Raw genomic sequence first — 17643 nt, forward strand, 5'->3', positions numbered from 1 at the left:
CAAGGTACAGACACCACAAAGTTCACAAACACACTCAGTTCCGTCAATCCCAGACCCACCGTGGGCCTTGCACTACCAGCACCCCACCCCACCCCGCCTCTCGCAAGCGCACACTCACTACCTCCGCCACCTGCCATGGGCCGGACTCTGGTGGGCAGCCCACCCCCGGCGAACTGGAGCAGGTGGCTCCGCGGAGCTGCGCCGGAGGGGGCTGGGGGCGGGGCCGCCGAGCAGCCCGAGGCTGCGTGCGAGCGCCCGGGCGCTCGCGCGCGACCTGAGGGGAGGCTCCGGCGCCCGGGGGAGGGGCTAGGGGCAGGCCCCCGGCTGGAGCGGAGTGGGTCGGAGGAGGGGCTGGGCTCCAACTCCGGCCCTCCGGCGCCCACGCCCCCAGGTCCGCTGTTCCCGAGAGCAGGTGGCGGCGGGCAGGGGAAGGGGACCCCGCGGCTGAGGGTGGGCGTCAGACGCCCCGCGCGTACCAGACTCCTCGTCCTTCTTGTCGAATTTTTTAATCATCTTGGACGACTTCCCAGCGCCCAGACCCACCGCCACCGTCCCAGGCGCCGCAGCCAGCAAGCGGAAGAAGCTGCAGGAAGGCCGACCCCGTGCTCTGGCGCCGGTTGGGCCGCGGTCCCGTCACTCGGAGAGAAGGCCCGCCCTCCCCGGCAGTCGCCGGCCGCTCTCAACCCCAGGGGACGTGGCCACTCCCTCTCCTCCTCCCCAAGCCGGGCGGAGGCGGGGCCAAGGGTGGGCTCCCCGGGGCCGCGTCCCCGCCCCTACGGTGACAGGTCGCAGCAGGCGGCTCACCACGGCCCACCCTGCAAGCGACCCGGCAGCCCACGCCCGGAGAGGGCAGAATGAGATTTTATTTGGTTGGCACGCCCTAAATGGCGACTTCTCCAGGCCCCTCAGTCTCTGGAGATGAGGCGAGGGGCATGTAGGGTTTGCTTTCATCGTTTTTTATAATCCACTGCTGGGCCCTTCCGTTGCGGAACGCGCTCTCTCCTGGCGCGGTTCTGGTGGGCTTCTCTTCCAGGAGTGATGAAAGGGTTAATGGTTCCCAAATCATCTGGAAAGTTGGCAGGTCGTTCCCTGACTTCTTGGAGACTGCAACAAAGCACAGGGCACCTTCGTGAATGTGGATTTCCAGAGGGTTTAGGACACTTAATGTGAGACGTAAAAAGAGACCTGCTCGGAGGGCCGAGAAAGCTGGTCTTTACTCTGAGCAAGAGGATAAGTTTTGGACCACGGACTACCATTCCAACCTTCTTTATAATTCTTCCCTTCATCAACACCCACCAGTTTAGGGTCTTCCCTATTTAATCCCACCCCTTTCAAACGATTCCATCTGTGGCCATTTTGACGCTTACATAACGCTTAACTAAGTGAAGGTACTTTCACTTGTATATTCATATTCCTCTTAGCCTTTTCAGTTCTCCTGTCTGAGAGTGTAACTAAGAAACTGTTTCCACCTTTGGCTTCACTGTCATCACTTTTTCCAGGTTCTCTTTCAACTTCTGCCCTTCTTGGACGCCTCCGTTGTAGGCTCTTCTTGCTCCCATCCCTCCCCCCACCCCCATTTTGAAGCATTATGCCTTGTAAATATCCCTTAAATTTGTTTTCTTATTCCTACTGCTGTCACCTTAATTCAGGTCCTATCTGTTTGTTTCTTGGACAGCCTCCTAACCAGCCTTCATGGCCCCCATCCAAGCAATTCTCTATGTAATCTTTCTTTATTTGGATGCCTGGTAAACATGGAAAATTATTGATGGAAGGAGGAGTTGCTAGGTTCTCTTTTACTTGAAGTAGAGACACTGTTTCAACTTCACAGTAGATTGTCTTTGTTTAGGAAAAGCACAATAATGGGCCCTTTAGATACATAAGTAAATATCCACTCATTTTTCTTGAGGGAAACTGTAAAGTCACCATAATTCTAATAAATGCTGCAGACTGAGATGTTAAGTGTTCTGTTTAGAAATGTAAACTGGGATACCTTAGCAGAATCATGCCCTTGAAAAATCAGAGAAATTCTAAACCAGGTTGGATTCTAGACTGGAGAAATTCCTCCTTCCAATATAGATTTATCCTGCTGATATCCTGCATATGGTATCATTTAAGATTTAACTCTGACTAAATGTACTAAATGTACTATTATGTATACTAAGTGTACTATTATGTTTGCCTTATCTGGCTTATAAAGCTCAAAGCTTGCTTTCCATGTGGAGTTTCCCTTGAAGGAAATAGATGTTCCTACTTATTTATTCTGGGGGCTGAAAATAAACAGGCTTAGGGGAAGGAGCTACCTTTTCCCCTTCCTTGGGCCAAGGGTATTGGGAGCCTAGGCAGAGACAGTGCTGGTAAGCCAAGAGACTCCCAAGAATGGATAATGTGCTGGGGGCCTGTTGGGAAGTATGAAGGGACTGAGGGGGGGTTGAGGCTGAGCCTAAGAGTGTCCCCTTTTAAAGCAAGATAAATGATTCTCTGCCATCCTTTAATTTTTCTTCACATCTATGAAGTGTTATTTAATATCACAGCTTGGTTTTAGCTGTATATGGGGAGTTCAGAGAGGCAGGAGGGATGTCAGGTGGGGTGGCAGATAGGTACAGAAGGAGCAGAAACACTTGAAGAAGCCAGGTAAGGGATGGTACGATATGACCTCATACCTCTGGAACTGTGACTGTTTGAGCTGAGGATGGCTGGCAATCACTAGGATGGCCTTGTAGAACAGGGAAGCATACCTTAGGGAGTTCCAGAAACTGCTCGAGGAGAGCAGTCCCGTAGGAGAAATGAACCTTATCTTGGAGCCATAGGCTGGTGAAGTCTGGGGACCCATCGATTATACTTCTAATACACAAATGTGTGTTGAGTGCTCTGAAAATTTTCAGTGGGTCCCAACTGCCTGCTGGATAAAACCTAAGCCCTTATTTATACAAATATACAAAGCCCTTCATGACCTGGCCCATCCATCTGTCTTACATATGGAAAGTGCTATTATTATTGGTGCTTGATAAATATACAACACTAGTAAGTGCCCCATAAATGTTGCTAAATGAATGACAATTTGTGAGGAGCATTTTTGTTGTACCCCTTCCTTACAACCTTATCCTAAACCTCTTCCACGCCATGTCCTGCCTCAACTCCAAAGAGACTCATGGACCTCTGAGACTCATAGCTTATGCTTTGGCCCTTCTAGAACAGTTTTCCTCGAAGTGTGATATGCATACCACTGGGTAGTTTTAGGTGATACATAGATAAACATTTTAAATTTTAATTATTATGGGACTTCCCTGGTGGCGCAATGGTTGAGAATCCGCCTGCCAAATCAGGGGACATGGGTTCGATCCCTGGTCTAGGAAGATCCCACATGCCGCGGAGCAACTAAGCCCGTGTGCCACAACTACTGAGCCTGTGCTCTAGAGCCTGCAAGCCACAACTACTGAGCCCTCATGCCACAACTACTGAAGCTCGCGCGCCTAGAGCCCGTGCTCCGCGACAAGAGAAGCCACCGCAAGGAGAAGCCCTCACACCGCAACGAAGAGTAGCCCCCGCTCGCCGCAACTAGTGAAAGCCCTCACTCAGCAACGAAGACACTACACAGCCAAAATAAATTAATTTTTAAAATGTAATTATTATGAATTTGATTAAATGTTTGAGAGAAATGTATAAGAGAAAAAAACCCCATGTGATTAGTATATCAAACCCATGATGTCAATGATATAGTATTAATTAGGACAAAAAAAATAATTTGAAAGAAAAACATTAAGTAAATAACAGGGCAAATAACACATTGACCAAAACTAGTAAAGTGGTAGGTGATGTAGTTTGGAAAACACTATGCTAGAGCTTTCTTGAAATGTGAGGATTTAAACAGGGTGGAAAGCCTACCACCACTTGGGCCTCTATCAGTTCTTGGCTTCCATGCTAAAAGGAAAACTAGCCTCCAGAACCTCCAAGAGAGATTTGCCCTTATCTCTCGTCCCCATAGTTTGTCCCTCTTGCCCACATCTCCATCCCATAAACCATTGTTTTGATAGAGACGACCTTACCGTCACTCCTCAGATCTCTTTTACAGACTGGAGCAAAGTTGAGCTGAGGGTACATTTTTTTCTGTTTTCTCAAAGCACAGACCTTTGAATACTTCCCTTCACTCTTGAAATCCTTGTCCGTGGAAAACCTTAACAAAGAAAGTTCATTTAGTAGATCCTAGGGTGAGGGATTAACGGAACCACTCACTGCATTCTCAGATTCTGGGGGAGAAGAAAGGACAGTAGGATTTGAAGGTGTTCATTGGTACAGAGTGGGAGTATTGTGCAGTGGAAGGGATGCTTCTAGAACCTAGCATTATAAACCTATAAAGGAACTCCAGAATCTCCTCTCTCCTCTCCAAGCAAGATATAAGCTGCTCCTATAACCAGTTTCAAATCAAATCTCATACACAGCAAATTGTTCCTATATCACAACCCTTAACAGGCACTGAGGGAAGTTTTTTTTTGTTACTTCCTCAAAGCATAGACCTTTGAATACTTCTCTTCACTCTTGAAAATCATTCTTGTGAAAAACCTTAGTTTTGCATTACTGTTTCTCTGTTGCTAAGGTAGAAGTGTGGTTGGGGATCATGTAGGGAAGCTGTCCTATTATTATACAGTTGTCCGCATTCTGTACAACCGAAAAGTGTTTGTTAAATCATATTGAAAAGAGATAGTGACACGAATAAGGAAAAGGTAAGAAAGAGCCAGGACTTCACCTAAACCATTGTTCTCTCTTGGATTTAGGGTCCTCCAACAGTGTCACAGGGAAGACTGGTTTCAGCCCAGATCTTAACTTTTTTTTCTGAGACATCAGAGGTAGGAAGAAGTTCTCAGTGGGCTTGTGCTGATGACTTTCCTGCAGCAAAGGGAAGAAGAGTAACTGAGGGAGTTAGCTAAGTCCCCTGGACTTACTGACCTAAGCTCCTGGACTAAGCTCCAGTTCCCCTAAAATCATGCAGCAAAACCTGCCGAAGAGGGAAGTAGGGATGCAGAAACCCAAAGAAGAGAAAACATTTCCCTGAGTGGGCTAATACCTGTTCATTTCACAGCCAGATGATTTGTCCAAAGTTAGGTCAGTTTCCTAAGTAATCAATTAAGCTTGCCTACTAGCCCTTTGTAGTAAATGGCAGAAAAATTTCCCAGGTTTTGAGAAGGATTCAATTAGTGAATTGCTTAGGAAACCAAACATTTGGTAATAAATTGGGAAATAGATCCACGGGATTCTACCCACCTTTCTTGGAGATGGCTGTCTCATTCACATCCCATTCTCTGTCTGCAGTGAAAAGGCCACAGAATGGGATGTTTTGTGAGGTAATAATTTCGTCATTATTAAAGTCATAGAATCAAAGACTTTCAGAAAGGATCTGAAAGGCCATCAAGTCTAACCATTCATCTGACACTCTTATTCCCTCCATAGTAACACTATCAAGTGGTCAATCTTCCTATATCTAAAAACCCAGCCTACTTAATCTTTGATCAGCTGATTGCTATCCCCTGTAACTTCTACCCTACAGTCCAAACGGAATAAATCTAGTGTCTCTTCCACAGAATCCTTAAAGAATTTGAAGAAATCTATCACGTTCCTCCTGAGCGCCCTCTCTCTTCCAGGCTCAACATTGCCAACATTTTGAACTTTTTTTTTTCATATGACATGGCTTTGGGTTCACTGTTCTCCTGATTTCTCTCATTTGAGAAAGTTACAACTTATGTTTACACATTATATTTATAATTATAATTATATTTACATGTGTGGCAATCTGAAAGGAAAACAATATGCTAGGTGTAGCAACTGCAGGACACATCCTATTAAAGTCTCTATTCAAATGTCATTGCTGCTTCTGAGAGCCTTCCCTAACTACACTATCTAAAATCACCGCTCCCACCCATCACTCTCCATTCCCTTATCCTGCTTTTTGGGCACTTATCACATTATACATTATCCGTGCGATTGTTGGCTTGCTTATGGTCTTCTACCTCACTGGAATTAAACTTTGACTTAGTCACTGATAGATCCTTACTACCCCATAACGTTGCCTGGTACATAGTAAGTGCTCAATAAATATTTCTTGAATGAATAAAAGAATGACAATTAATGAATGAATAACCAAACTAATTAATTGACCCATACTGAACGTTTTTGCTCAGAATTTTCAAACCTCTTTTTTAAAAATGCTTACTGCTGAACCAAGTCTTTTCAATTCTGTACTCATTCTCTTTAAAGTATTCCAGTTTTTTTTTTTAAAGTCTTCCAGTTTTGAGGAACAGGAATTCATTTAAGTTACCTCAATTAATAGGGGTTTTACGGTAGCAGCATGTGTGCCTAGGACCTAAGACACGGCTAATAATCTGGCCACAAAAGAGCAGAAACCTTAGCAGAGCTAGACCTTAGAGCAGAAAAACAAAAATAAAAAACTTATCTGGAATCCAAAGCAGCACTATCTAGGACCACTACTGCATGAGCTTGTCTATCTTGTCTCATATCATTTAGCATCATGTCATTAACACGCTTCCTACTTTCTCCCTGTCTGCTTCCTTCTGTCTCTAGTGTTCATTCCTTACCTTTACCCTGCATATCTTTTTTTCTACCCACAGCTTCTGCTTATTCATTTCTACTTCAAGCTGCCCCTACCTTCTTCCTCATGGTTTGACTTTTTTATGGCCTTCCTCTGCATGCCCTTTCAGGTTTTATTCCCACAGCCTCAATCTTTTCCTTTCCCAATTCAGATACCTGGAAGCAAGAATATGATTAGCTCAGGGATTTTGGTTGTTGATAAGTTACAAAACCAAGCAGGACCCTGTGGGGCTCCTGGGCACAGAAGCCTTTCTGTCCCCCATTTCTTGTTCATAGGGAATGGACTCCAGCCTCCATGACCTTCCTTGAGTTCCAAAGGGAAGATTCGAACAGTCGCTAATCAAGCAGTCAAGAAACCACCTGAGACGAGATTAAAGGGACCAGAGAAGCTCATCAAGACCACCTGAGACGAGATTAAAGGAGTGCAGGCCCTGCACACACCCTAATCTTATCAGTAACCTTTGAACCATTACTGTAAAACTCCTCATCAAATCCTCCCAGGTTGGAACATAGTTTTTCAGGGCAGGAGCCCACTGTGTCTCCCTTTGCCTGGCAAAGCAATAAAGCTATTCTTTTCCACTTCACCCAAAACTCTGTCTCCGAGATTTAATTCAGTGCTGGTGGTACAGAGGCCAACATTTTGGCATCAGTTAGTTGGTTTTGGTTTTGGTTTGGTTTTTGGTTTTTGTTTGTTTAGTTTGACTTGGGGTTACCGATCTCCACCACAGGTCACTAACCAGCCTATGAATTTTGCTTCACTGGATCAGGTGGCCTTCTCTGGTCCTAGGTAGGCATAGAGAATTGAGTCTAGTTATTCAAAATAGGACCTTTTGGGGCATCCTATTCTTCACAAACTGTGGTAGGGCCATGTCACTTAGAAGGGGCTGTGAGTATAACAATCACTGTGATAGACATGTCTGGTCCATTCTTCAATTTGATTGCTGGTACCCACACTCTTCTTATACACATGTCTGGGTGTAGCAAAAGAATGCTTCTTTTGTGCATAATCTTAGGCTCACAAAAGATTGTTACATTTGTATAGTAAGAGGAAGGGATGCAGCATGAATATTAAAGAGGCATTCTAGATATTGGGCATTTCCATCTTCTTGGACTTTTTCCAGATAGCCCCATAAAATTACCATGCTGCCAGTCTTTGACAATCAGAGCCTTAATACTGTCTATTAATACAATTTGGCTGGTACCACAATTTACTCATGAATATGATCAGGTCCCACATGTGACCTGGAAGGCTCACAAAGTGCCAGCTGTTGGAAGAAAGCTCTTCTTGCACCAAGGTTACATGATAGTCTTGTATTTCCTTCTCTACCTTGAGCAAGGCAACCCTGGCTTGACATTTGTTCCTCTCAGTGTATATTATCCACTACCATGAGAAACAACCACTGAGGTTATGTTCAAATGGCACAAATTCTGAGACCCAAGAAACCATAGGCAATGAATTCATTAACTCCTTTGTCAGCATATACCATTGGATATTAGCATTTTATCATCCGTTTGGAAAGGAATCTCTCTCACTGCCATCCATCTAGCAGCTAAGGAAATACTAATTCCATATTGACCACATTTTATTATAACAGTCTGTCTTGGATAATTCCACTCCCAGCATCAAATTTCTGTAATAATTAGATTTTTTTAATTTGCACTTTCACTTATTTAATTTCTTCTTGTTATATTAGGCCCACTCTTAAGGCTGTCAAGATCTTTTTTAGATCATATGCTTAAATATCTCTTAATTGATTTTCTTCATTTCCTCTGTTATTGATTTATTCAGTTCTTCAGCATCTCTCACTTTGACAATTGTAGTAACAATATAACTAATCTTACTGATTTTTTTCTCTTCCACAACTAATACACCTTTCTCTCAACTTCCAAAAAAGGTCTTCTAAAATGCAAATTTGATTTTACCTTTTATCTCCTGCCATTTACTCTCTTACATCCCCCTAAATGCATCTCACTTTCTCATGTCTGTATGCCTTTGCCCTTCCCACTGATTGGAATATTCTCCTTTTTTTTTTTTTTTTTTGGACAGGGGTCACCTCTTCTGTAAAACCTCCTTGATTACCTCCTTTCCTCCAACAAAGATACTGTTCTCTACTGTATATTAGTGTACCTTGTATATTCTTTTATTATTCATATATCCTGGTATATAATAATTACTTTTTATATCTCATTTATTGATCTGTCTCTCCTGTTAGACTCCAAGTTCCTTCAAGATAGAAACTGTCCTGTAATCATCTTTATATTTTAGTTCTTAGCTTACTGTATGTCCAGCAATTGTTTATTGAATTGAATTTGAACTTCTCTAGTGTATAACAAAGTTCCAAACATCTGGCTGCTGTGATAGTAAATTTTCTCTTCTCCCCTTCTGACACCCAAGAGCAGTGGGTATAGAGCATAACCCTTTACCCCTTTCCCAATCTGATATTCATTTCTGTTCCTTGTTCGTCATTTCCTGATTTATCTGTTGCTACTTCATACTCAACTAGAAAGCCAGTGGCTAGTTTACCCTTTGTTAATTACAAACTAAATATCTTTGACCAAGGAGGAACAATTTTGAATTAAGACCCTCTTTTCTCTGTGTAATGAAGTTTCATGACCGAAGTTTGTACAACTCTGATTCTGAGTATTTCCCAGGCTCTCGGATTCTATTTGGGGAAGCATATGGCAAAGAATAAGAAGGAAGAGGTTGGGTCCTGAGTACCATCCTCCATGTTATGTTAGCTCCCTTCTTCAAGCTAACTCCTAATTCTTCAAGATCCTTACTCAGGGTACCAGGAAACTTCCCCAGGTGCCATTACCTTGAGCAGTAACTCACTGGAAAAGTATTTTGATGTCATGTCCTTTCCTTGATGGTCGATTGGGCAGGGAAGTGGGTTGTTGGTCATAATCAGTAAGGTCTTATCCTGATCATACTCTGTTACTTTCAATGTGAAGCTTTGAATTTTCCTGTTTCGAGCCAGGAATTTATGCAGTGCAGTGGGCTTCAAAGGCTCATAGTACTGGGCCTGAGCAGACAGAAAGATTTCCAGAGAGACAAAGGGATTAGATCAAGAGCAGATTAACAAATCAGTTGGCTAATCTTTTGCCTCTAAGGGGTAGGGACAGAAGCTGGACAGGGGCTGGGTTTAATAGAAAATGTCTGAAGCTCTCTGTCCCTTTCTTCTCTCAGAGCTTTTCCCAGCAAACAGACCAAGGGGCTGGGGAAATGAGATGGAAAAGTTTCCACATTAAAAGGAGCGAGATGACTTAATTCTTGTGAAAAAGTTGTGCCCAACATTGTGCCCAACAAAATAGGGCAAGCAGAAGTTTCTATGTTCAACCTAAACGGCCTTCTCTACAACTCACTCTGAGGCAGAGGGAAGAAACTCCCAGGAACCAAATCTCCTAGTTCAGAGAGCCCTGAGGGGGCCAACACAGCCCTTATCTGCATCTTCCCACCCACCAACGCTTCTCCACAGGCACAACCACATTAATATGCAGAATAAGCACAAAGTTAAAAAAAGGAAAAGCAGTCACAAAAGACAGCATGTCACTTAAGATGTAGTGGGGGAAGGGGCATGCCCACTAAACTTGCCTTTCCATCAGTAGGAGGAAGGCAGAGGATGGGAGAGGGAGAGAACAGAATACTTCCTGATTCGAAATATGTTTTCTCAATTAAAAAAAAAAAAATCAGCTGCAGGGACCACCTTCTTCCCAGTCCTGCCCTCCTCCCTCACCACCATTCCCAACAGTGTCCTGAGACAGCTCTGCTTCCCTGTCCTAAGAGGACGCACAGTCACAGAAGCTGGTGGCACTTGGAGGCACTTGGGATACTCTGCAGTGGGCCTCGGCACCGCAGCTGAAACTTGCTCTTGGAGATCTTGGGGGAATGCTTTTATCACCTACCAAATTTGGATGGACTGTGTAATGGTGAAGGTTCTCTAGAACAAATTTTGATTGCCCGACTGCATCAAAAATCTAGAAACAATAATCAAAATTAGTGTTTCAAGTTGTACCTATTCTAAACAATATTCCATTCCTTACCTCACCTTAGTCTGGCTAAAATCTGGTCTCTAACTTACATTAAGTGAGAAGAACTCCATGCTCTGCACCCTGGGTTTCTGGAATGAGAGCCATAGCATGGAGAGCTAGGTTCTAAGGCATCCTGACAGGGTAGCTTGTACATGGAAATGTGGACCAGCTTTGTGAAATGTTAGGAGCTGTTAGGAAGTGAAGGGGTGAAATAGACAAGGGCAGCATCAAAGTTTAGACCGGGACAAATCACCCCTAGAGCTCACACCTCTTTCTTCTGCCTTTTCCATCTCTATAGAAGGGAAATCAGGTGAAAAACAAAACAAAACATGCAGAATCAGGTGAAAAACAAAACAAAACAACCTTTAAGGAGAAAAGCAAGTTACAGAAGGGCAATAACTTCAGGGTTGTCAGTGAAAGGAAGCCTGGAGGATAGCTGCTTTCAGGGCTGGGGGCGGCACACAGGAAGGGAGAAACAATGGTGCAGTCTGCATTTTTGAATATTTCTGTGATATATGATTCTTCCAGAAATGTGGCAAAAAGTAATTGAATTTTGGTAACCCTTCTGTCTACCACTTTGTATTTTTCTGCTGGTGGTGGTGCTGGTGATTGGTGGATTGCTTGAGTGCCGTGTCTGGTGGTAGAGTTGCTGGGCCTCCTCCATCTCCTTCTGCTGACCCCCCTGGGCTGTTGCCTGGCCTCTAGCTTAGCCCTAGGTTATCTAAGGATAAATCAAAGGGACAAGAACACAAGGAGATAAAAGCTCTGAGTTACCTCCTTCGGGCTTGGCCTAATCAGGAATCAGATAAAGAGCACAGTCCTGTATGTGGATGAGCATTTCTAAAGATTGCCATGCCCCCAGGGAGGTGATATAGTAAGCTGGGATTCAGAAGAAAGGGAACTCACACTGAACAGGTGAATACAGCAAGAAGGTGAATGGAGAAGAGGGAGATAGTAAGAGTGGGACAGAACTGTGTGATGAGGGGAGGAAAATGCCAGGAGTTGGCAATTTCCAGGGCTTGGAGGAGGACTAGCAGAGATATGCCATACATTCTTTTAGGAATGGTGGGATGAAATAGGGGACAAATCCAAAGATGCAATGATTTAATTTCTGTTACCTTTTGTAAAACTGAAGTCCCTTTGTTCAAAATAAAAATACATTTGAAAAGTCTGCTTCACAGATATGACATATATATTTAGAATCACAGACGTCTCGGAAAAATTTATTTGGGAGAAGATGTGAAGACTTTTCCTTTATAGTTGTTTTTTTTTTAATTAATTTTTTGGGGAAAGTCTCTGGGAAAAATGTTTTTACTCCCAAATTTTTCTAAGGTATTGCATCTTGTTTCCAAATTAGTCTCCAGTAGTTGACTAAATCCGTAAGAATGTCCAAATTAGAGTATGTTTTTAGTTTTATGTTGAATTGCACTGTCTCTGACTGATGAAATAAAAGTTGACCTGGAAAATTCACTTGAATATGATAAACTTTGGGAAGCAACCAAGCTATCCAAAGGAGTTTTGTTGCAAGAAGTGACCACAAAATCAAGTTTAAGTCAGGGTTTAACACTCGCTCATGCCCTAAAATAGATTTCTGGTCCCTGGGTTTTGAGCCCTGATTCTTTGCTGATATGTCCCTGTCTCTTCCCTTTTCTATGTCTCTGTTCCTCTTTCATAAAATTAGATAAATTAATGTTGCTTTCTATATAAATCTTGACCCCTTTTTGCTTTTCAACAGGAAGTTTGTGAGACCCAGCTTATAAAGTAGTCTACGCAATTCCAAAGAAAGATTATAAGTGAACATTGCTAATGCTCTTTCTTACCTCATCACTATCAACAATTGTTTCTTTCTCAAATTTAACTGGGCTAGTTCTTGAAGTCTTTGATTTGCCATACTGAAACCTGAAAAAGAGGCAGAATATCGAATTATTTTTTTCTTACTCAGAGTCTTGGTCTTCTACATGTTCTCAACCTCCCTCAATGAAGTTTGGGGACATGACTTAGAAGAGCCCAATTTGGGTGATCACTAATTGCATATGTATGGGTAGTAAAGAACAGGACTCATTATTCAGCCCGCATCCTGGACTCTTCAGTTTGAAGAGTTAATCAAGTGGGACCTCTTGAAGACATGGTGACAACTGATAAGTTGATTTCTTCTAAAATAGGGGTTTTAAGAAATGCAAATTAAAACCACAATAAGCTATCACCTCACACCTGTCAGAATGGCTATTATCAAAAAGAACACAAATAACAATTATTGCAGAGGATGTGGAAAAAAGGGAGCCCTCATACACTGTGGGGATGTAAATTGGTGCAGCCACTATGGAAAACAGTATGGAGGTTCCTAAAAAAAAACTAAAAATGGAACTACCATGAGACCCAGCAATTCCACTCCTGGATATATATCCAAAAAAAACCTGAAGATACTAATTCAAAAAGATACATGTACCCTAATATTCATAGCAGCATTATTTACAATTGCCAAAATATGGAAGCAACCTAAGGGTCCATCAACAGACGAATGGATAAAGAAGATGTGGTATGTATGTACAATGGAATACTACTCAGCCATAAAAAGAATGAAATTTTGCCATTTGCAACAACATGTATGGTCTTGGAGAGTATTATGCTAAGTGAAGTAAGTCAGGCAGAGAAAGGCAAATATTATATGATATCACTTATATGTGGAATCTAAAAAATAAAACAAACTAGGGAATATAACAAAAAAGAAACAGACTCACAGATACAGTGAACAAAAAATAGTGGTCACCAGTGGGGAGTGGGAAGGGGGAAGGGGCAAGATAGGAGTAGGGGATTAAGAGGTACGAACTACTATGTATAAGATAAATAAGCTACAAGGATATATTGTACAACACAGGGAATATAGCTAATATTCTATAATAACTTTAAATGGAATATAACATTTAAAAATTGTGAATCACCATGTTGTACACCTGAAACTTATATAATATTGTACATCAACTATACCTCAATTTAAAAAAAAAATAGGGGTTTTAGACCACTCAAGGAACTGGTCTAGTAGACTGCTTAAACAAATTCTTCTGGGCAACTGGACAATCATAATACCCTTAAAGACCACCTACTGTTTTGAATGTCTACCTGCATACTCTTCTCCACATGGAAACAGCTCTGCCCTTGCCAATAATTAGCCAATGATTCCATGAGATGGGATACAGTTAGTGGAACTTCACAACTAAATTTCCAATTCTTAATGACCATGCTTGGATTACTGGTTCCCTCATGTACCTAACCACATCTAAGTTTCCCTACCTAGAATTAAGGTAATAAAAACAATCATCAGTGGCAAATATTCTCATAATCTAAACTTTCATGTACTTTCCCATCTCCCTCTCCCCCAGATACCAGTTCCCTTTGGGGAAAAAGGGCAAAAGTTGCAATATTTAGTAACAAAGTATTTTGGATTCCTTGACCAATTCTTACTAAACCCATTTACTGTCCTAACATAGTGAAAGATGCTCAGCAGTAAGATTGGGTTACTTAAAATAAATAGCCTGCTTTCTCTTTGGAGGTTAAACTAGCTTAAATTAAGTAGGATCCTGGAACTACCTCAACTAAACCTCTCTCCTTTAAAAATGAGGGTGGCAGAGTAAAGACCAAAATAAGAAAAGTAGAAATAGCCAAGCTATGTAGTTGATAGGTCAACGGGCTATAGCATGGTACAAATAATCCCAAATCCAGGATCAAATCCCATCCAAGGATGGCTCACTTCCATCTATTGCTGGCCACCAGCTGCATCATTAACTCAGGCCAGAGGTCTTAAAAATAGTCCCCAGGAGAGAGGGTGACACATTGTGGGTAGACCAAAATAAATCCATCTCCACTTAACATCGTAGAGTTGGTGCCCTTTTGATGTGTCCTATTACCTTAAGTTATCTAATAATCAACACTATATTATAAACTTTATTGTAGCACTTTTCAAAATGTTTCTTTGGTATCTAAGAGGCAGCACAGGATCCCAGATACTCTTGTTCAAGGCCAATTTAAGGCATAGAACTGCATGAAAAATGCTTCTTCAGGCCAGCAGTGTCCATCTTTGACAGCCTGGCACTTTTCTTTTGGTAAAGCTACTCTAGTTGCTGTATGAAGCACAGATCAAGATCTGATTTTTGATCCAAGGACAGTAAGTCAATTAAAATGTTTTTAATGAGTGTCTACTCTGTGACTAGTACTGTTCAAAGTGATATGAACTACAAAATGAGTCTGTATAAGAAGGTATTCATAACTTAGTTGGGCAAACAAGACTACACACTTGGCCTGTCTCCTTTGGCCCATTACTGTTCAGTGCTAAGTGGGCCAACCCAAGGCAAATATTCACCCAGAGGCCAAACTCAGTGCCTCTAAATAGTCCACGTTCTGCAGGGGTTCAGTTCAATCCAAACATTCTTTTCTTAGCACATTCTGTGTGCTCAGCCCCATTCTTGATCCTGTGTGGGAAACAAGAGGAGACTTATTGATGCTGTTGTGAAGGCAGAAAATGCACAAGACATGATGATCCTTGCCCTCAAGAACTTAAGTTTAGTTGGTAAATGTGGGGAGGGAAGAGAAAGTGATCGTTAAACGTGAAACAATAATGACAAATACATGCTAACATATTAGGTAAGTCAATTCATTTCTTGGGGCCTCAATTTCCTCATCTGTAAAAATAGAGTTAACCAAATGATTTAAAGGTGACATTCTAATGCCACGACAGTGGTGAGATTTACCTATATAAAGACCTGAAATAAAATTAATTCACGTGTCAGTTGTGGGAGAAATTTGGAGGAGTAGCCATCCTTTAATGTATTCCTCCCCTCTCAATACAATCATACTTTTCCAGATATTAGTCCTGACTGGAAGGTTATTTTGTTTTTGTTTTTTTGCTGTTGTTGTTTGAAGTGGTAAGACATAAAAGTGGGGAGGTAGGATGAGATCAAATTATGGGGGCCCTGACAATTAAGTAGAGCTTTGATAAGGCCTATTAGCCCAAGTTCCTATAAAGCCTATGGGTTTGGAGGAAAGATCTATATTAATGTTAATAGTTTTGATAGGTGATTGCTCAGGGTTTATGTCTAGTTTGATTGTCTAGACACAAACCCTAAATATGACTATCTACAGTTTATCACTAGACTGAGTTAACCTCTGAAACTTCCCTTCAAGGGAAATAGACTAATAAGCTTTTCACCCTTTTCTCACCTTTAGTTTTTCTGGAATTGTGAGTCCAGCTCACGTGTATATTGAAACTAAAATAAGTAGAAGCCAACAAATTGGGGGATAGAAGGCTTGTACTGCTTGTCTGCAACCCAGGGTGGGGAAAAACATCACACAAACACAAAAACTACATCTAAAATAAGAATAAAAAGATGGAGTGTACAATACCTTGAAGGACATTAGGAAAGCTTAGTTCAGGGAAGAAGGGGAAATTCCTTGACATGGAAACTGTCCGTTTTGAAAATATTCTAGAGGAGACACAGGGAATTTGTGATGAAAAGGCAATCTAGAATGCTGAGGTGTTCTATGTTGGAGTCAGAGAATGAAAAATCCAAAGATTTTAAACAAAATCTGCTACAATCTGCTCCAGTTTGTTTTTCTAACCTATGACTCCCCAACATACACACACACTGACCCTTTCACTGTATCTTTTTGAAAAAAATTTATTGAAGTATAGTTGATTCACAATGTTGTGTTAATTTCTGCGGTACAGCAAAGTGATTCAGTTTACATATATATATATATATATACATTCTTTTTCATATTCTTTTCCATTATGGTTTATCACAGGGTATTGAACATAGTTCCCTGTGCTATACAGTAAGGATATATTTTCACTATCTTAATCAACCTCTGCCTTAGCCAATGTTTTTACCCTGTTCCTCAGACATAGTGAACATTTATTTCTCTTATTCTCCAAACTTAAAACTCTCTCCCCAACCTCTTCAAACCATTTGAGTCTTCTTTACTTATGTTACTGCTTAGGCCTTTCTTCTTCAGGGAAGACTTTCCACATCAATCTAATCCCAAATTCTAGCCTGCAGGTACGGTTTCTTTGTGCATGCAATTATATAGTAAGTTGTTATTCTACGTATACTTTTCTTATATGCAGGTTGTTTGCTCCCTAGGCAGTAAGCTCCTTGAAAGTGAAATATGAATTATATATATATTATGTTTGTTCCACCCACAGTGCTTTATACATTAGGCATTCAAAATCAAGATTTGTTTATTTCAATATATTTGCCAAACATCTATGACATGTTAGGCACTGTCGTAGGTAATGGGAACCAAATATAAATTAGATGTAGTCTTCGACCTCGAGGAGCTCACAGTTTAACCTAGAAGACAGACCAGGAAAGAGTGGAATGCAACACGTTGCAATGGGCATGTTAGAGAGAAGTTCAGGATGCTAGCGGAGTAGAGAGGAAGAGCACTTAACCTGGATGAGAAGAGACAGGGAGAGGTTTGGAACTAATCCCTAAAGTGAGCCTGGAAAGATGAGTATGAGTCAACCAGGTGAAAAGAAGAGTAAATGGGCATTTGAGAAAGAGGAAGCAACACGAGCAAAAACATGAGCATAGAGTAAAGTATGTCTTGTTTAGGAGCATTGCCAGTAACCACAGTATGCCTGGAACATAAGATTTAATGAAGGGACTTCCCTGGTGGCGCAGTGGTTAAGAATCCGCCTGCCAGTGCAGGGGACATGGGTTCGAGTCCAGGAAGATCCCACATGTCGTGGAGCAACAAAGCCCGAGCGCTACCACTACTGAGCCTGCACCCTAGAGCGTGCGAGCCACAAACTGAGCCTGCGTGCCACAGCTACTGAAGCCCACGTGCCTAGAGCCCGTGCTCCGCAACAAGAGAAGCCACCGCAATGAGGAGTACGTGCACCGCAACCAAGAGTAACCCCCACTCGCCTCAACTAGAGAAAGTCCGCGCAGCAACGAAGACTCAACGCAGCCAAAATTAATTAATTAATTAATTTTTAAAAAAAGATTTATTGAAACGGTA

The 17643-nt window shown here is 42.0% G+C and overlaps 2 protein-coding genes across 6 annotated transcripts in view; both read right to left on the minus strand.

Annotated features, from left to right (window-relative positions):
• COPG2 (COPI coat complex subunit gamma 2) overlaps positions 1-618 on the minus strand; it is a 144617-nt gene extending 143999 nt beyond the window's left edge. Inside the window, exon 1 of one of the 5 annotated variants that reach the window (XM_082472922.1) lies at positions 477-617. In XM_082472922.1, coding sequence (XP_082329048.1) covers positions 477-513 — 37 coding nt within the window. In that variant the 5' untranslated portion in view covers positions 514-617. Of the gene's footprint in view, positions 1-121; positions 320-476 lie in introns of those variants that run through there. The other 4 variants (XM_082472924.1, XM_082472923.1, XM_082472921.1 and 1 more) reach the window with 4 other exon arrangements.
• Positions 619-761: 143 nt separating this feature from the next.
• TSGA13 (testis specific 13) lies at positions 762-15044 on the minus strand. The gene is made up of 7 exons (XM_082473137.1): positions 14915-15044; positions 12447-12525; positions 10501-10572; positions 9414-9620; positions 4742-4881; positions 4044-4171; positions 762-1104 (listed from the first exon to the last, which is right to left on the minus strand). The coding sequence occupies exons 1-7, from the start codon at positions 14935-14937 to the stop codon at positions 881-883; spliced, it is 873 nt and encodes a 290-aa protein (XP_082329263.1). The 5' UTR covers positions 14938-15044; the 3' UTR covers positions 762-880.
• Positions 15045-17643: the final 2599 nt, after the last annotated feature.

This window comes from Balaenoptera physalus, assembly GCF_965194825.1.
Source record: "Balaenoptera physalus genome assembly, chromosome: 8".
In the NCBI taxonomy this organism is placed as follows: Eukaryota; Metazoa; Chordata; class Mammalia; order Artiodactyla; family Balaenopteridae; genus Balaenoptera; species Balaenoptera physalus.